The sequence below is a fragment of the Amblyomma mixtum genome, chromosome 2, assembly GCF_055824585.1.
Source record: "Amblyomma mixtum isolate Tamu chromosome 2, ASM5582458v1, whole genome shotgun sequence".
NCBI classification, from domain to species: Eukaryota; Metazoa; Arthropoda; class Arachnida; order Ixodida; family Ixodidae; genus Amblyomma; species Amblyomma mixtum.
Genome location: NC_143013.1, coordinates 104,520,541 through 104,538,625, shown reverse-complemented (window position 1 = coordinate 104,538,625; position 18,085 = coordinate 104,520,541). Strand labels below are relative to the sequence as shown.

The following is an 18,085-nucleotide window of genomic DNA, read 5'->3' as shown; positions in this document are numbered from 1 at the left end:
TTTTGTGCTTATAGTTTTTCCCTGCGAAGGTAGAGTACGGCTGCAGAAGGGCATTGCACTCAAGTGTCCGCTGTTTTATAAACATTCCTTGCATTGCGTGCGAAAAAAAATTGAAAAAGTGCATAAACTTTAGCACGACTTCTTGTTATTCTGCACACACTACTGTTTGGCATGTTCGTAGTTCGGCAGGGCTATATTAGGGAACACTGTGACAAAGGTCGCATAAAGGCCGATGGGACGAGATGAACTTGATCGCCATCTTCTGCCTGTTGGGAGTAGTTCCGTTCCGGACCTCCTTCGGAAATGAAGAGAAGAGTAATGAACCTGTGGACTCCCTTAGAGTAAGAAACCCGTTCATATCATATCGGTCGTATTCATCGATTGCGGTAGCAGTTCAGTGGAACTGTAGGGCTTCAGAAAATTCTGGACCTATCCTAAGGAAAGAATTATTTAACCCCCCCTTCTGTTTCTAGAATTTTTTGTTTGTTCCAGCATTTATACCAGTCTCGCTGTTTGTCTAACGTCTTAGGCGGCACAGCCTTTAGAAAGCAAGTTAATGACTCCGCAGAGTATGTATTTCCTGCTATCCGTCTTGACCTTTAGCACTATATTTCATAATGCTCTAAAACTTTGGATAAGGAAATTTAAGGCTGTGTGGTTTCTAATGTACACCGTTTTTCAAGGTTTAGCGGGTCAGGCAGACGCAGAATATCCAAGTTGGACTGTATGCTACTGTACGCGCAGTCAAGTGATCAACGAGAAGTAAGCGGTAATATTAAGCCATTGCATTAAATTTACCTCAGTTATTAATATTGTATGGTAGCAACAATGATTCAAGGCAGGAAATTCTGCCCTCAAAGGAAGAAAGAATCGCGAACGCTGCAATACAATATTGATGGGGACAAGGAAGGAAAAATTTCGAAAAAATTTCAAGAAACTTAGGCAAGTTGGGACATTCAAATTTACAAGAAAAAGAGGAAAGTTTCCTGGGGAAATGAAACTACATAATTCGAAATTCCTGTTCCGAATCTTATGCTTGTCAATGCCTGAGTCGCTTTCAAACTACTACGATCAGCTGATGGCCTGGTACCGCTTAAACCGCCCATAACCATATTCCTCCTTCCAGTAGCAAGTCAGTCATGAAATCGAAGCTTGAAAAGACAGTATTTCATTTCGAGTTTCCTATCCTCTCACTACTCTAATAACCGCGAGGTGAACATATATATGTGTCTCGGTGTGAGGTAACAAGCAACGTGAGTTTCAATATGCTATTCTTGACATCTCTATTTGTTCTACTCAAACATTGCACTAAACTCCGTAAAATAAAAGTTGCACCCGTCTCGTTGAAAAGGTCAGTATCTCGGTGTTCTGTATGGAGTGTGTTAAAACGAGCGCATCTCTAGGCCCCACATACTCTTGCCTATATACAGGTGCTAATATATTGCCACAAAACCTCTGTGCTTTTTTGTTTTAATTGTCGAAATATAGTGGAAACGTTACAGTCTCAGCGAAACCAATATTATGTCGACGGTGCAGTCTGGATTCGAACTTTTTCGCGGAAATTTTTCTATCTAATATCTCACAATTACGTTGCTGAAATGCTCCAAAACTCTCAACGTCACTAGGAACCTTACTCACCGGATAATCTAAACCTTTAGATCTTGCTCAGTATAGAGTCGAGCCCACTTATAATGACACGCAGTTATAACGAACGCTCATTTATTACGAAATACGGTGGCGCTATCTTTAAAATATCGAGTAGTGCTATGGCACTGCGTCTCAGATACATCGAACAACTGCAGTTGCCGCCCTGAAGGCGGAAAACTGTTCCTTTTCGGAAGTGCGTGGGGATCACAAATCTCTTCACGGGCCACGTGATACGTTCGACATTCCCATTCCGGAAAGAACGTGGCTGCCTCCAACCCCCTCTCCCCCTCCCCCCCCCCCCCCCCCGCGAAAAATAAAGTACTTTAAAAAAGTGAAAAAGGTGCGCTGAAAGTAGATAACCACCGGCTAAACGTGCGCAGACAGGCCGCAAAGTCGGTCTTTAAGGGTGAGTTGCCGGCTGTGCAGAACGTCTCAAGTTGAAGGAGAAGAGTAGTTGGACTCAAAGAGGGACAGCGCTGAAAGCGCAACTACTGAAAACTGTCACTCATCAACCAGTGGCAACGACTTCAGAAGCTTAGGAGCCGGTTACGCGTTATGCTCTGGTTGACCAGCAGTCACCTGGCATACATCACCTGCCCAAAGGACTAACTGCCGTCTGCTCGCAGGCACTGCAGTTAATACCTTCTCCACGAACGTGCACTGTGCTATTTTTGTCACTGCATCTTTACGTTTTCTTTGGTATTCGAGGAAGTAAATTTGCTTTTTCGCATGAGCGCAAAGACTGCAATACCGCTTAGTATGACGGTGTACTATATGCTGGGTTGCACTTGAACTGCGGAAATGCATTCGGCTGCGTAACAAAGACAGCCATTCTTAACGAACTTGTTTTCGGTGCAGAAAACTTAGCCTTACCGAATGCAACGTGCAACACCCAGCCACTGGGCATGGACAACATTCGTGCGCTCATAGCGTCATCCAGGACATTTGATAGCAATCGACCGACCGGATGCCGGTGTACTGAGTCTAAGCTGTTTGTGCGTCGCAGTGGGAATGATTTAGGCCGGGTGGGTGGAATTGAGCGCGTAGTGCAGCAGAAGTTTAAGGCGGTGTCTATGGGGCTGTGAACGATGGAGGACGCTGTAGAACACCACGCGCCCTTGGTGTAAATGTGGCTGGACCTGGTTTCGCCTTAGATGACTTCGTTGGCGCGAATAATCACCATTCATTGGAGAGACAGACCCCGACTGTTCGTGAGATCCGAGAGGTGTTTGACTGAGAGAAATTTGTTGAATACAATTTCCGAGAATGGCGACTCCCACAGGTTGGCATGAGCGCTTTGAATGCGATTAGTGATATCGCAACACTGAAGCAGTTCGTCGGCAGCAGGCTTATGGTGACGCACAGAATACCGCGCTGGAGAGATAGGAAAGTATCTTGATAAGGCCTTATCTGAAAAAGTAGACGCGCATAACGCATTTCATAAATCAATAAACGTAGCCTTTGTACGTTTTATTATCTTTGGCTGTTATAAAGAGTAGTCCAATTACTACGAATTCCGCATAACCGGTCGCAACCCGCACAACCATCAGGTTCGTTGTAAGTGGCTCGAATTTAGTGCCTAAAGAAAACTATTTCAATGTTCTGTTTTCCCGGAGGCTATAATTGTTTGAGACACTGTACCAAGATAGAGTGCACTTACAATGTACAAGTATTATAAATGACCTTGTTTGTCAATTTATGTTGCATTCTATGTGTTTTTTATCTTGACGTTTAATTTGACAGCATGTTTAGCTTTTACTTTATATTGCTGTTTAACAATGCACTCCCCCCTTTATGGGCCTCGCAGCCTGCACTATGGTATAGAATAAAAACCTGCAAAATGCAGCCTGCACTATGGTATAGAATAAAAACTAATAAAACTGCCAGGGAAGAACGAGGACACGCACCGCAAGCAGAGATTTTAGTCATTTTTACAGTGGTTACATGAGGGCTGACGCATATAGAACAGGGTACGTGTAGACCACAGTATTAAAATTATAAGTTCTAAACCGTTTAGATAAAACAATTGGTGGGTGGACATAATAACCTGGGTGCTATCTATCTCGTTTTCTACGTCTACATCGTCGCCATTTTTATTCATCCCACAGCTGCCTAGACTATGTCCAGTCCAACCTTTCTCAGACAATGTTTACTTCATCAGTCACTGGTCATCATTTGGCTTTGGTTCGTCATGCTACGCTCTGTGTTTTTGTGGAGCATGGCTTTCATGCACGAAATAAATCAATTTTACCTGAAATAATGAAGCTGTAACGAAATACACTGAGCAGTTAGTGGCCACGAGAACTCTCCAAACATTGGTCACCAGTTGTATCCAATCAATACATTTCATATGCTTTCACGACTTCGATTAGCGAGCTGCGTTCGCATAGCACATTATTTACCCTTTTTCTTTTTTTTCTAGTTCAATGTTTTGATTTCTTGTTTTATAACAGCTAAATATCGTATGTCAGTAGTCAATTCTCACATTATAGATTTAAAGCACATTATTATCAAAAGCGTAGTCCTACAAACACCCCTAAAGAAAGCTCTTTGATATCACCGATGTTTGATACAAACATGTTTCCTTCTTTTGAGTTGAGGTGACTCTCAGCCGTTCGCTCATGCTTTTGCAGTTTGCACGAAGTGTACCGCGATAAAAAATCCCTGCAAAATATTTACCTCCCGAGTCTAGTTTTGGTCCTGTAATTCTCAGCAGAGGGCATTATTGTGTTCATAAGTACTGACCACGACCAGCGCGGCCAAAGATGCTTACTTCCCTACTCTTTGGCTAAATGTGAAAACATCGCATGTCACAAAACACGTACTACATTCTTTGTCAAAAGTATGCAGCCGAAAGGGTTTGCTTCCAGGCCGAATAGCGGGGCTCTTAAGCACAGTCGACAGTCATAACCTTGGGAGAGTTTAGGACTTAAGTTCCTCTCGCTTTCGTGAGATTAGTGACCCTGAGTATGCAAGAGGAGCCGCGCTGCAGTTGCTCAGAAGCAGACACCTTAGGCCCTAAAGTTTTCACAAAGACTGTATGTACATTGCTGTTTAGCTGTGCATCCACCCGTTAGGTGACCGGTCGTTTGCAAGGATAGTAGGCTGTGCAAGTTGGTGGCTGGTCACGGAGGACATCAGTGCACCAAAGTCAGGAGAATGAACACACGAGTCCTGAGCCGTGTTCGTGCTGCTTGATCAGCTTTTAGGCGGTCTTCATAATCTAAACTGCTCACAGATCTGAAACATTTTCTTATATAATAAAAAATGTAATCGTAAGCTTTTGTCTGGGGCCATTCTACGCGCATAACTTTTCACACACATGAACAGCTGCAGCATTTGTTAATGCAATCCCGCTGTAGGCTTTATTTTTAAGCGATGTTACCCCTCTTCATCTGAAGTGCTCACGAATGCATGAAGTGGCACTTGCTTCAGTGCTGGTTTGGTTTGGTTTATTGAGGTTTAACGTCCCAAAACGACTCAGGCTATGAGAGACGCCGTAGTGAAGGTGTCCGGAAATTTCGACCACCTGGGGTTCTTTAACGTACACTGACATCGCACTGCACACGGGCCTCTAGAATTTCGCCTTCATCGAAATTCGGCCACCGCGGCCTGGATCGAACCCGCGTCTTTCGGGTCAGCAGCCGAGCGCCATAACCACTGAGCCACCACGGCGGTCAACTTGCCTCAATGCTTTAATTATTTTGTTCTCTTTTGCAGACTGCTGAATCGGTGCCACATGTAGTGCTACTAGCAGCGCAGACAGACTTGCCAATGCTGGAGTGTGTGACGGCTGATCTTACTGCATTCAATGCCTCTGCTAGGACATTCACCTACACATGGCATGTCAAAGGACAAGATGGGCAACCGCAGTGAGTGTCCACTTTAGCACACGTTTTTGTCAGTTGAAAACTTCAGCGAGAAAACCAGCCCACGGGAGCAAAATTGAAGAGGAAATATGCGCTGCCATCACATGTAATTAAACTCTTACTAATGTGTTCGAGTTATTTAAATTTTTGGCCTAAGGAATAAGCAAGCAGCTGTGAGTGATTTGATCAACAACCCGAGTTTTGAAGGAAACGGCTAGTGTACGTAGTGATACTTACCTGCTGCTACCTGCAGAAATTATTAAAATAAATTACATAATGAAAATATTGTGGATTTACACAAGAAACATTCTACATTTGATATAAAAAAGCAAGACAATTATGGCAGCTTGGTTGCGATTTGTTGAACGCGTAATAATTAGCAACATATTTCCGGACTACGTTACGCAGTGTAGTCCAAAGGGAAATTCTAAACGAAAATGCTGACAAAGGTGAAAGGGCTGGCTTAACTGCTATGACGCCAAGACACACAGTACAAGTGAATTTACAGGTGAGTGGCGACGCTTCTGTGGTTAAATGTAACATAAACTCGAGCAATAAACGAAAGTAGTCAGGTAGCTGCAAAGACGAGTGTAGAGGGTGCTTTTCATTGAATATGTTCACTTGCGCATAAAACTGTCTCTTTATCAATACAGAAATGCAAGCAATTTCAAATACAAAACAGCATGCATGTGGAATTTGTTACACATGTCTGGGCAGATCATTTCTACATATGGTGAAAAAGGGGTTTAATGTATCTACAAAATAATGAAAAATGGCAAAAGGAAACGATCAGGCAATGTCCTCGCATATTCACCATTTTCTGTTCCGCCTACAGCTCACCACGGCGTAACACCTTCCGCGGCAACTAAAAAGTTCGCCCTCCAGCGAGCTGACGGGACTTGCGATGACGACATTCGAGTCTTGTGTTCTGAGAAACGTGCCTCTTTCTTGAGCTGCGGTTCCCAGCAGTAACTCTTGGCATGCTGTAGTTGTTGTAACTAAGCCTACTGATGGAGGAAAATGGCGCAGAATACTTTAAAGAGAAATTTTGCAACAAGCTGAGGAGGCACCACAGATTCCAGATGACGCCAAATTCTTCTGCAGCGTAGGTCACCACAACATGTGCTTCATCGTACCCAGCCTTGCCACAATCTCGAAATGTGAGGTTTACTAGGCGAGCAAATCCACGTGCTTTACAGTGAGGCAGAGATGCTATGAGACGGAAGAGTGGGTGGGTACAGAGGATGTGAATCCCTTGGCCAGGTTTGCTCGGCGGGAGGAGGAAGTAGTAGGGGAGGGCCAGTGGGTAGTATCCACAAGCTTCGCCTTTCGCAGTGTTCTATGAGTATGTACCCATGGCAGGACGACGTCTTAGTTCATATGATTGCCCGCTACATACACGGATATATGTTGATAAGGATACAGCTTATGCGCTCTTTAGGATCATTTCCCTGTGGCTGGTAAGAAAAGAACGGCGGAATTTGGAGCCGCACAACCGGACTAATACTTCAACAGCGTAGGCAGTTAACTGTCTAAAGTGCTCGCTGATGATTACTCTAGGCATACCGCGGCGAAGAACACGTAATTAAGCAAAATGAAAGCTGTCTGCGGGTTTTACAGAAGTCAGCGAAACCGTTCATTTAAACCAGGTCAACAGTCAACGGTCACGATAATTTTGCGCAGGTCAGAAAGCAACTTGGCAAGGAGCCAGCAAGTCGATTCCAGGAGGAGGAGGAGGAGGAATAAGAGGAAAGGCAGGGAGGTTAACCGAAAGAATTATCCGGTTCTAGATTTGGTGAAAAGGTTATGTGGGTGGTATTACCGGTTCTAGAAAGCCCGCAGAAAGACCGTTCCACCGCTGGAGGAGTTCTCAGGGAAAACAGTTTGCAGCAGAGTGCTGTGCTGTCGTGTAGAGCCCGGGCCAGCAGAAACGCTGTCGGATTCTAAGAGGCTGCAGAAAAACCGTAGATGACCGGAGGGCGTGTCATCTTGCATTGCATGCACAACGGCTCTACGCACAGAAGCCGGCACAGTCAGCTCAGTAGTTCTCTTTAAAAGTAGGTTTACCCGAATAACACAGGCAGGTGTGGGCGTGGGGGGTGTTTAACCAGGGGCCAAAGCAAGATCTTATAGTTTCCCGTACCTGAACGTGCCACGGTTTGGCAAAATCTTGGACGGGGGCCTAGGCAGTCATCAAGGCCTTTTCCCCGCTGCCGTGTCAGGAAGAGGATGGCGAGACAAAACTTGAGCATTAGCGTCACGGCGAGCGCTGTTATAAGGCACCGAAATTCATATTCTTCAAGACATAAGGCCATGCGAGCAAGTCCCCCTGAAGGATCCCGCATGCTAATGAGCGAAATCAGGGAATAACGATTGGTGACCGGGTGGAAGTGGCGTCCATAGAGACAGGCTCGAAATTTTTTGACGGTAAAGACGACGGTGAGACTCGTTTTTGTGACTGTCTAGGAGCGTTTTCCTTTCGTTAAATTGCTTCTCGCTCAGGCTATAACATGCTGGGCGTCGTTCTGAAGCTGGACCAGCGCAGCGCCGATGCCCACGCTACTGTTTTCGGTGCGAATTTCGTTGGGAGCCGCAGTATCGAAGTGGCACGAAACAGGGCTAGAAATTAGCAAAAGTTTGAGTTGGCTGAAGAATGAAACGCGCTCGTGTGGCCACCTGAGGTGGCAATTCAACGGCGAAAAAACTAAGACTATAGATTGGATTAATGGACGTACACGATCGCTAGGGCCCACAAACGCCCTAAATGCGTAACTTTGCTACAGTCCGCAAATTTGAAACACAATCAGTCTTTTCTTGGTTATTGTACTCGGCTGCTGACCTGAAAGCGCGGTTTCGATCCCGGTCACCTAGACCGAATATCGATGAACGCGAAATTCTAGAGGCCTGTTTGCTATGCGATGTCAGTGCACGTTAAAAAACCCCAGGTGGTCGAAATATCCGGAGCCCATCATTAAAGTGTCCCTGATAGGCTGAGTCGTTTTGGAACGTTAAACCCCATAAAACCATAAACTATCCTGGTCGGCTAAGATGCCGACCGCCCACTTTTGCTACCTGCCGAAATGGCGCTTTTTTATTGTTTAAATAAGACCAGCCTACGGAAACCAGTGCAGCCCATAACCAGGGCTTTCATTATGCTCGCGAAATGCCGCTCCTCAACTAATACGTTATCCAGGTTGCAATCTAAATGCCAGTTTTCGCACCGCGAGTACACCAACAAGAAGTAGGCCTCAGATTGAACGCCGTCCACGGTATGATCAGCGTGCGCAAAAGGACAAACTGCCCAAGGTGTCAGCGCTGCCCAAGTTGGCAGCGGAAGCCCAAGGTGTTGATAACTCCTGTATATCTCCTTTTTCCATTATCTTCCGTAATTGCAGACTGATCATGCGTTGCCCGGCAGAGGACATCTGTTATGGCATCTCACGGTAGTGGTCGAGTTACTGGTCTTTATCTGACATTGCGTACGACATAGCGGTGGCACAGGGAGATCGGCTTGTTGACCAAAAGCAAACATTGATGCGTCATCATCACCATCAAGACAGCCCCTAGGCCCACACTGCTTGCGTCGGTATGAATCTCAGTATCGGTGTTTTCATCAAAGTGTGCGAGGATCGGTGGGGACTGTAAACGACGCTGAAGTTCATTGAAGGCTTCTACTTGTGGCGCCTTCCATTTAAATGGCACGTCTGCCTTTGTCAGGTGGGTCAGAGGCTCGGAAATGCGCAAAAAGGTCTTGAGAAATCGTAGGTAATACGCGCACAGTCCGAGAAATCTGCGCATAGCTTTCTGATCAGCCGGCGGTGGAAATAGCGCGATAGCAGCTGTTTTCTGCGGGTCTGGGCGTACTCCCTCCTTGCTAACGGTGTTCCCTAGAAACAGCAGCTCTTCATAGGGAAAGTGGCAGTTCTCTGCTTTCCAGGTTAGGCCGAACGACTTCATCGCGTCTAGTACAGTTCGGAGCCTTTTTAGGCACTCTTCAAAATTCGAGGCGAAGACAACGACGTCATCTAACTATACCAGACAAATTCTCAATTTAGGCCTGTCAGCACTGTATCAATTACTCGCTCAAACGTCGCTGGTGAGGAACAGAGACCAAATGGCATCACCTTGAACTCAAAGAGGCCATCCAGAGTGATAAATGCGGTCTTCTCACGATCTCTTTCATCAACCTCAATTTGCCAGTAGCCACTCTTGAGGCTCATCGATGAGCCTCTTCGAGGCTTGGCGTTACAAAGCCGGTCCAGTGTGTCATCAATGCGGGGGAGGGGGTAGACGTCTTTCGTTGTTATGTTGTTCAAGCGGCGGTAATCAATGCAGAATCCAAGTGCGCCGTCTTTCTTTTTCACTGGAAGAACCGGCGCCGCCCAGGGGCTCTTTGAAGGCTGGATGACGTCGTCGCGAATCATTTCCACTTGATCCCGGATGGTTTGTTGTTCTGTTTGCGACACTCGGTAGGGATTTTAACGGAGAGATCGGACTTGCAGGTCGGTTTTAATGCGATGCTTGGCAATCGGCGCTTGTCGGACCTTCGGTGATTACGAGAAGCACTCGCTGTATCTTCGAAACAGATTGCGGATCTGGTCTTCTTTGTTTCGGGGCAGGGCTGGGTTGATGTCGAAAGTGGCGAATTCTCTTGGCGCGGCGGATCATCTGTGTATGGGTCGGAGAGGGCGAAGAAGTCTCGTGTGTCGGATATTTCGTCTAAGAAAGCAATCGTCGTTAATTTGTTCGCGTGCCGGTATTCTTCGCTGAAGTTAGTAAGCAGTACATGAGTTTGGCCATTGCGGAAATGTGCGATTCCTCTAGCGATGCCGACCCTCGGTCTAGAAGCAACCGCATGTTCCCGTAGATGCTAGCTTCAGTGCTATTGGCTTTCGCGGCACCTACTGTGACGATGACGCTTGAGCGGGGTGGGACGCTAACTTGTTCCTCCAGGACACTTAGGGAAACTGGATGTTCCAGAGTTCTCATAGAAGGAATGGCCTCGTTCTCGTTCGTCGAAAGCGTGATCAGCTCGGATCGCTGGTCGATGATCGCCTGGTGCTCATTAAGGAAATCCATGCCCAAGGTCACTTCGCGGCAACATTGCTGTAGCACAATGAAGGTAGCGGCATAGGTGTGTCCCTTCCAAGTCACTCGCACTGTGCATTGTCCTGGTGGCGTAATGACATGGCCCCCTGGCGGTACGAATTTGTGGTCCGTTCCAACCGGTTGTTACTTTTCATAGCTGCGCAGCGAATGATAATAATAATAATAATAATACTTTATTGCGCCAAATATTTAAAAAAAATGTACAGAAATCCGGCCTGCCAAAGCCTCATAGGGCTTGAGCGGCAGAGCCCGACAGGCAGCGGAACCGCGCAGACAAAAAACACAGGCAAAAAAAAAACACATTAAAAAATAACGGACATCAAATTAGTATGACGGTGAGAACAAAATAGACACAAGACTCATGTTACATGAAGGAAAAATAAATCCTCATCAGATTAAATCGCAAGGAAGAAAAACCAAAGTGGCATGACAATACCTCAGATCAGTGCAATAAAAACAGCAGTAACCAATGAAATCACAAGATTTACTTGACAGGTGGTAAAGCACATGCACGATGTCGTAAACCCTCTAATTAATGTATCGCAGCATCTTTTTTATTTTGTATTTAGTTTTTGCCCGGCGAACACTTGGAGGTAACCTGTTAAAGTGAAAGGGAACGTAATAATCTCTTACACGCCTTCCATATCTTGTAGACCGTCGGGGAATACAAAAAGGTTCCTTCGGTCGAAGAGACCGTGTGGGAACATACGGAATCTTATAGTCACTAAGCCAAAAATGTTTCAGGACGATCGTTTCCATCAAAAGGCGATCAAAATCAGGTAGAGAAAATACCTTAAAGAGATCAGAATTGGAGGGAAGGCCTAAATCATAGCCGATATTTTTTAATAAAGATCGTAGGAGAGAATTAATCCTGCACTTTCAGCGAACTGCACAGTGATCATAAATAGTTATGCCATAGCGCAGTATGCTATAACCAAGGGCGTTTACGATAACTTTACGTATTGAAAGCGGCATGTAGTACCTGATGTTGTAAAGCACACAGGAGACGGTTCGGAGCTTTTTACAAACGTGGGACAAGTGATCATTCCATGAAAGAGCACTGTCAAAGTATAATCCTAGGTATTTCACTGTATTTGTATAGCTCAAGGGTACACATTGACATTGGGAACAATCAGATCCGTGCAAGAAAAGGTGATGGTTTAAGTCTACCTTCTTCATCGGGCTGTGAAAGCATATAAGCTGAGTCTTAGAGCTGTTAACTTTAATTAGGTTTTTTGAGAACCAGTCCATAGAAATTATTGCTGCAGCTTGAAGAGAAGAAATTGAGTCAGAGTAGTTCGGTGACTGGGTTACAAGTACAGTATCGTCAGCGTACTGGTACAGGCCTACAGGAACAAAGTTTGAAAGGTCATTCACGTAGACGTTAAATAACAGGGGACTAATTATAGAACCTTGCGGGACGCCAGCTTTAATTAACAAAGAAGCGCTCTTTGCCCGGCCAATGGAGATATATTGCGTTCTCTGCAGTAAAAAATTTTCCAAAAGCGAAAGAAACGCTCCACGGAAGCCTAACCTGGACAGTTTACACAATAACACACTGTGACACACGCTGTCAAAAGCCTTGCTGACATCCAGAAACAGTGCACACACCACTTGGTTACGTTCAAAAGATCGATTTAACATGTCAGAAAAATCCTCCAAAAGCATTTCCGTCCCTTTACCTTGTACAAAACCATATTGACACGGTGACAGGATTTTGTGCTTATCTAAAAAAACTTGTCATTGTAAACACCAGATGTTTTTCTAATATTTGAGTCAAACAGGGCAAGACTGAAATAGGACGATAATTCTCATACCTATTACGTGCACCACCTTTGTGAATTGGGGTAACTATAGCCGCTTTCATGTTCACCGGGATCATGCCGCTTGAGATAATGCTGTTGAACAGCGACAGCAACACGCCTTTAAGTATGTCGAACAACGTTCGCAAATCATCAACTGAAATGCCATCTATTCCCACAGATCTATTGCGTTTAAGACCAAAAATAATTGAATAGAGGTCATCCTCAATTAGCAAAGGTAGGTGTGCAGATTCAACTGTGCTGTTCTTCAGAGTACAAAATAAGGGATTCTGTTGCGCACTGCCCGAAACTTGCGAGAAGAACCTGTTGAATTCATTAGCTATTTTTTCTTCATCAGTGCCAAAATACGACACAAAATCTTTGCCATCATTGCCACGCCTTTTGACACCTCGTAGATTGTTAATCAAAGACCACGTTTTTCTAGTATCAGAGCCTGCATTCTTGAACTTGTTACGAAAATGTACTCTTTTAGCCTGACGAATCATTGCGTTTACTTTATTTCTTGCAACCTTAAACTTGGACCGTAGCAGGATAGATGCAGGTGCCCTTTTCGACTGGGCCCAGAGCAAATCTTTTTCTTTTATAGCTGATAGTATATTTAAGGTCATCCATGAGTTTTCTTTATTGCGCTGCCTGATTTCAACCACGCGAGTAGCCGCTTTCTTAAACTCTTGTAATAGCTCAACAAGCTTATCATAAATGTCTTTCGGGGGCACGTTTTCCAAGAACACTTCCCAATCGTATTCCGATGCCAGTCGGTATAAGATTTTGGGGTCGACGATGGAAATTTCTTTTTTACCGCTATCTGCTGTTGTAGGGTTCGATTTCCGGGCTAAAGAACAACAGACAAAGTAGTGGTCTGACAGCTTTGCTTCGACGATAGTAGATTGTAGGGCACAATTCGGAGCTCTTATATTTATGTGGTCGATGCAAGAGACGACAAGTTGCCCTGACAGAAATTCTTCTCGCGTAGCTTTCTGGATAGTTGGTTGCAGTCCCCATTTTGATGACAGATCAAGATAATCTGAGACCAGAGCCCTAGAAGGGCGAAAGGTATCAATGTTAACATCGCCTATAAAACAGATATAATCTTCATGCGAGTGGGCTGAGAGGGCGTTGTCAAGTTCGGCCAAAAAGAGCCTGCCATTGAAGCAGGGGGGTCGGTATACTGAAAAGAGTATCAGAGAGAGAGCTGGCGTGCTCAAACGCAATGCTACTACTTCTGCTTGCTGGAAGTCAGAATTTAGCTCTGTGACAGTCCAACTGTCTCTCACAAAAACTGCGACGCTACCCCCTTTTCTAGCAGGTCGGGTACAGGAAATTGCTTGGTAACCTGGTATTGCATACTGATTGAAAATATCGGCTGAAATATTGATTTCCGTCAGTACAAATACGTCAAATGTAGAACGATAAGGTGAAGTTAGTGCAATGAATTCATCCCAGTGCTTTCGGATACTGCGGATATTAACGTGCGTCGCGCAAAAAGCAGGTTGTGCGTCACTTGTGAAAAATTTTGTTACTTCGGAAAATGTTGTAAATGCAAGGAATTCGAGATCACCCATGCTCAGCAGATCTTATCCAAGTCAGACATCTTCTCAATGCGGACAACAGTCTTCACTACTTCTGATTTCTTGGCCAGAACTTTGCCGTTACGTGTCCAAACAAATTTGTACTGCTTTTCTTTTCCCTTAGACCTGGTCAATCGGAAAAGCTACTTGTTTGTCCGTGTCAAATTTTCGTTGAAATACAGCCGAGGGTGAGACTCATCCGTAGGTAAATCGCGAAGCTTTTTTCGTAGAGCAAGCCATACTTCTTTAGACGCCACGTCACGCATCTGAACAAGGATAGGGGGAGACTAACTGTCCTTTTTCGGCAGTGTGTGTATTGAAGCGACTGTATTCGCTTCAAATTCTGGAAACTCTAGTGTCTGAGCTAGATCGCCCATGAAAGAAACCAAATTCTCATTAGGGTTGGTTGGGAGGCCATGTATTTCAAAGTTGCATCGCCTGCTGTACTGTTCAAGATCATTAACTGCGCACCTTGATTGATCCAGAAGCTCAGCTTGAGCGACAACAGTCTCAGAAAGTGATTCCACTCGGGCATGTAGCTGAGTTAACTCAGCTTGGTTCGCTTCTAGGGTAGACATGACAGAGTCATATTTATTAGAAAGGAACTCAATTGACGTTTGGATTTAAGTGACGGTTTCAGCCATCTTTTCACCTGTTGCCTTAAATTGGAGCAGTTCCTCCACTTTAGTTGTGAGAGCTTCAACCGTAACTCTCAGTTGGTCAAGTTTGCTGTTAACTGCAGAGAATTCATGACCAAAAGAAACGTCACTATCATCCGAGTCTCAGTGATTGCTTCCACTTGATTCGCATGATGGGCATGTCCAGGTTTCACGCATAGCAGTCGACATTTTTGAAAAAGCATTTTTCGTGATAGCAGAACAGCTCTTTCCAAAGTGGTAGCTACTTTTGCAACGAGAACAAGTCAAACACTTTCCGTCCACGGGTTTGGAACAAGCAGAGCATGTAACAGGAATTTTTGCAGTCAGCGGCGAAAAAAATATACAATATATCCAGTTTCAGCAATTTGGCAAATCAAACTCACCTGCCAAGAGCGAGAAGCAGGGTGAGACAAAGAATCGGATTGCCGCTGACTGCGATGATGCCTGGGTGTTGACGGTTTATATAGCTGTTGGCAGACACCACGTGATCCTCCACCCGGCTTCTTGCATCCGGGTACTTTGGGCTTGTCGACTGCACGTGGATGATAACCGACCAGGTGGACGCATGCGCAACGGGACAGTCCTAGTCAACGTTTTTAGATCCCTTTCAGTTTGAAAGCTGCGGTGCGTGGATTGTCGCCTTTCCGTTTCCTTCCGTGCGGTGGCACTCGCCACGCTGTTTGCCCGACCAGCGTGGCCCTTCGCGTCTACGCCATGGTCACCGCCGCCTTATTTGGAGCAGCCAGCAGATATCAGCATGGAAGATATCAGCTGTCCTGTGCCAGTTGTTGGCAGTGACGCTTATCTTACAGTATAAAAAAGCTTCAAGCAAGGGTGCTTAAAGCATCCCACCAAAAAGATGCTAGAGTTTACCAACATTGTAAACAAAGCAATCCCGATTTCTTTGAAGGAAGGTGCCGTTTTTGAAAGGGGCGTTTTTTGGGAGCTGCTAGACGAGCTTGAATTGCAAAACCTTGTTCGGCTTGGATGTGCAGAGCATATGGCCACTTTTACATGCCAAGTGCTGCATTTTGTCACAGTGACACGCATCCACTTCTAGGCGAGAGACGTGAACCGTCGGCTAGAGAACAGAGAAATATTGTCATTGCAAATAAAAAAGCTCGCCTTCAAGTAGCCATTCCCTCCGTGCTTCCGACTTAGTGTGTCTGCATTTAATGCTTGTCTGTGTTCAATGAAATTAACATTCTAAAAATGAAAGTGCAGTACGCTGCTCCTGTCTGTGCTATCATTGCAAATAAAAAGCTCTTCTATAGTTATTCCCTCCCTGCATCCAGCTAAGTGTGTCTGCATTTATACTTGTGTTCTCTGAAATTGGAATTCTAAAGAACGTGCAAAATGCTGCTCGCATGTGCGGTGCTTCGTTGATAATATAGCGCGGAATTTCGTGACTGATCTAGAAGCGCAACATCGCTAGTTTTATCCTTTCATTAATGTTTCGTGCATTCTCCCGAAGAAATATTGATAGCTCTACTCCAACATACGCATATCATCAGCGCTAAACGTCGCAAACGTGATGCGATAAAGCGCAATGCAAACGATTGGTTTTTTGCGAACTGGCATCAGCCTGCTCTTTATCTCACCCTTACTAGCCAGGTGAAACATTTCTTTAACCATGAGGCTGAAGTTTCAACGTGACAGCTCCAAAAGTACAGCAAATTTGAGTTCGACGTGTTCGCTCCCAATGTTATCGCGGATGAGAACAGGCTGTCACAGCAACTGCCAAGCGCGAGCGCTCCGGCGCCTCCGGGCCGACAGCGACAGCAGCGCCGCGTGGTGAGTGGAAGCGGACGGGGGCCGCTTTCTCGGGCGCGGCGCGGGGGAGCTTGCAAACTGAAAGGGATCTAAAAACGTTGGTCCTAGTGGCAGCGTCCGAGATCGCCGTGCGGGCGCAGCCGCCCCTTGAAGATCGCGGTACACCTGATCGGCCTGCCAAGAGCGAGAAGCAGGGTTAGACAAAGAAGCGGATTGCCGCTGACTGCGATGATGCCTGGGTGTTGACGGTTTATATAGCTGTTGGCAGACACCACGTGATCCTCCACCCGGCTTCTTGCATCCGGGTACTTTGGGCTTGTCGACTGCACGTGGATGATAACCGACCAGGTGGACGCATGCGCAACGGGACAGTCCTTGTGGCAGCGTCCGAGATCGCCGTGCGGGCGAAGCCGCCCCTTGAAGATCGCGGTACACCTGATCGGCCTGCCAAGAGCGAGAAGCAGGGTTAGACAAAGAAGCGGATTGCCGCTGACTGCGATGACGCCTGGGTGTTGACGGTTTATATAGCTGTTGGCAGACACCACGTGATCCTCCACCCGGCTTCTTGCATCCGGGTACTTTGGGCTTGTCGGCTACACGTGGATGATAACCGACCAGGTGGACGCATGCGCAACGGGACAGTCCTAGTGGCAGCGTCCGAGATCGCCGTGCGGGCGCAGCCGCCCCTTGAAGATCGCGGTACATCTGATCGGCCCGCCAAGAGCGAGAAGCAGGGTTAGACAAAGAAGCGGATTGCCGCTGACTGCGATGATGCCTGGGTGTTGACGGTTTATATAGCTGTTGGCAGACACCACGTGATCCTCCACCCGGCTCCTTGAATCCGGGTACTTTGGGCTTGTCGGCTGCACGTGGATGATAACCGACCAGGTGGACGCATGCGCAACGGGACAGTCCTAGTGGCAGCGTCCGAGATCGCCGTGCGGGCGCAGCCGCCCCTTGAAGATCGCGGTACATCTGATCGGCCCGCCAAGAGCGAGAAGCAGGGTTAGACAAAGAAGCGGTTTGCCGCTGACTGCCAATGTTCCGTTAATTACTGAGTAATCGGCTTCTGTGTAGACTAGAGCGGTAACTTTCCAGCCGTTGATAACCACTTCTAAGTCGGATGTCCGGGCTCTTGCGTTGCACATCATCCTCGGGGTCGGGTCATGGCTTATTCGTGTATGTGAATCGTGGGTAGGGCGTGTCGTCGAAGCTTTTCTGGGTGGCGGTGTCGTTTTGAAGGCGGTTCGCGCCGCGGTCGAGGTTGTTATTGTATGCGGCGTCGGCACGTCAGGGGCAGCGTCTTCATGCGGTGTGGTCGTTGGAGGATGTTCGGCGTTTCACTCGTGAGCAAAACCTCACTTCCAGAGGTTGCTGTCTGTAGTTTCCTCTTCGGGAGCTGGGAGACCTTCCTCTTACCGCGGCTGCGTAGCTGCGGTGTAGCGACACAAAACGCGAGGCTGACGGTGATGGTGAGCGCGAAGGGCGGTTCGGGGCACACTCTGCTCGACGCAGGTACTCGTCCGTTTGTTGCGGACGTTGGCCGAAGCGTAATCGTGGTGAGTCACCGGCAAAGCCACGAAAACCGATACGACGGTGCGGGCAGTGACGAAGAATATGGCCGGCTTCACTGCAAT

At 46.5% G+C, this 18,085-nt stretch overlaps 1 protein-coding gene across 1 annotated transcript in view; it reads left to right on the top strand.

The window, feature by feature from the left end:
* Positions 1–242: 242 nt before the first annotated feature.
* The window catches only part of LOC149360373 (uncharacterized), a 28,664-nt gene continuing 10,821 nt past the window's right edge, over positions 243–18,085 (top strand). Inside the window, exons 1-2 of the mRNA XM_089569262.1 lie at positions 243–341; positions 5,368–5,519. Coding sequence (XP_089425388.1) covers positions 243–341; positions 5,368–5,519 — 251 coding nt within the window. The remainder of the gene's footprint in view (positions 342–5,367; positions 5,520–18,085) is intronic.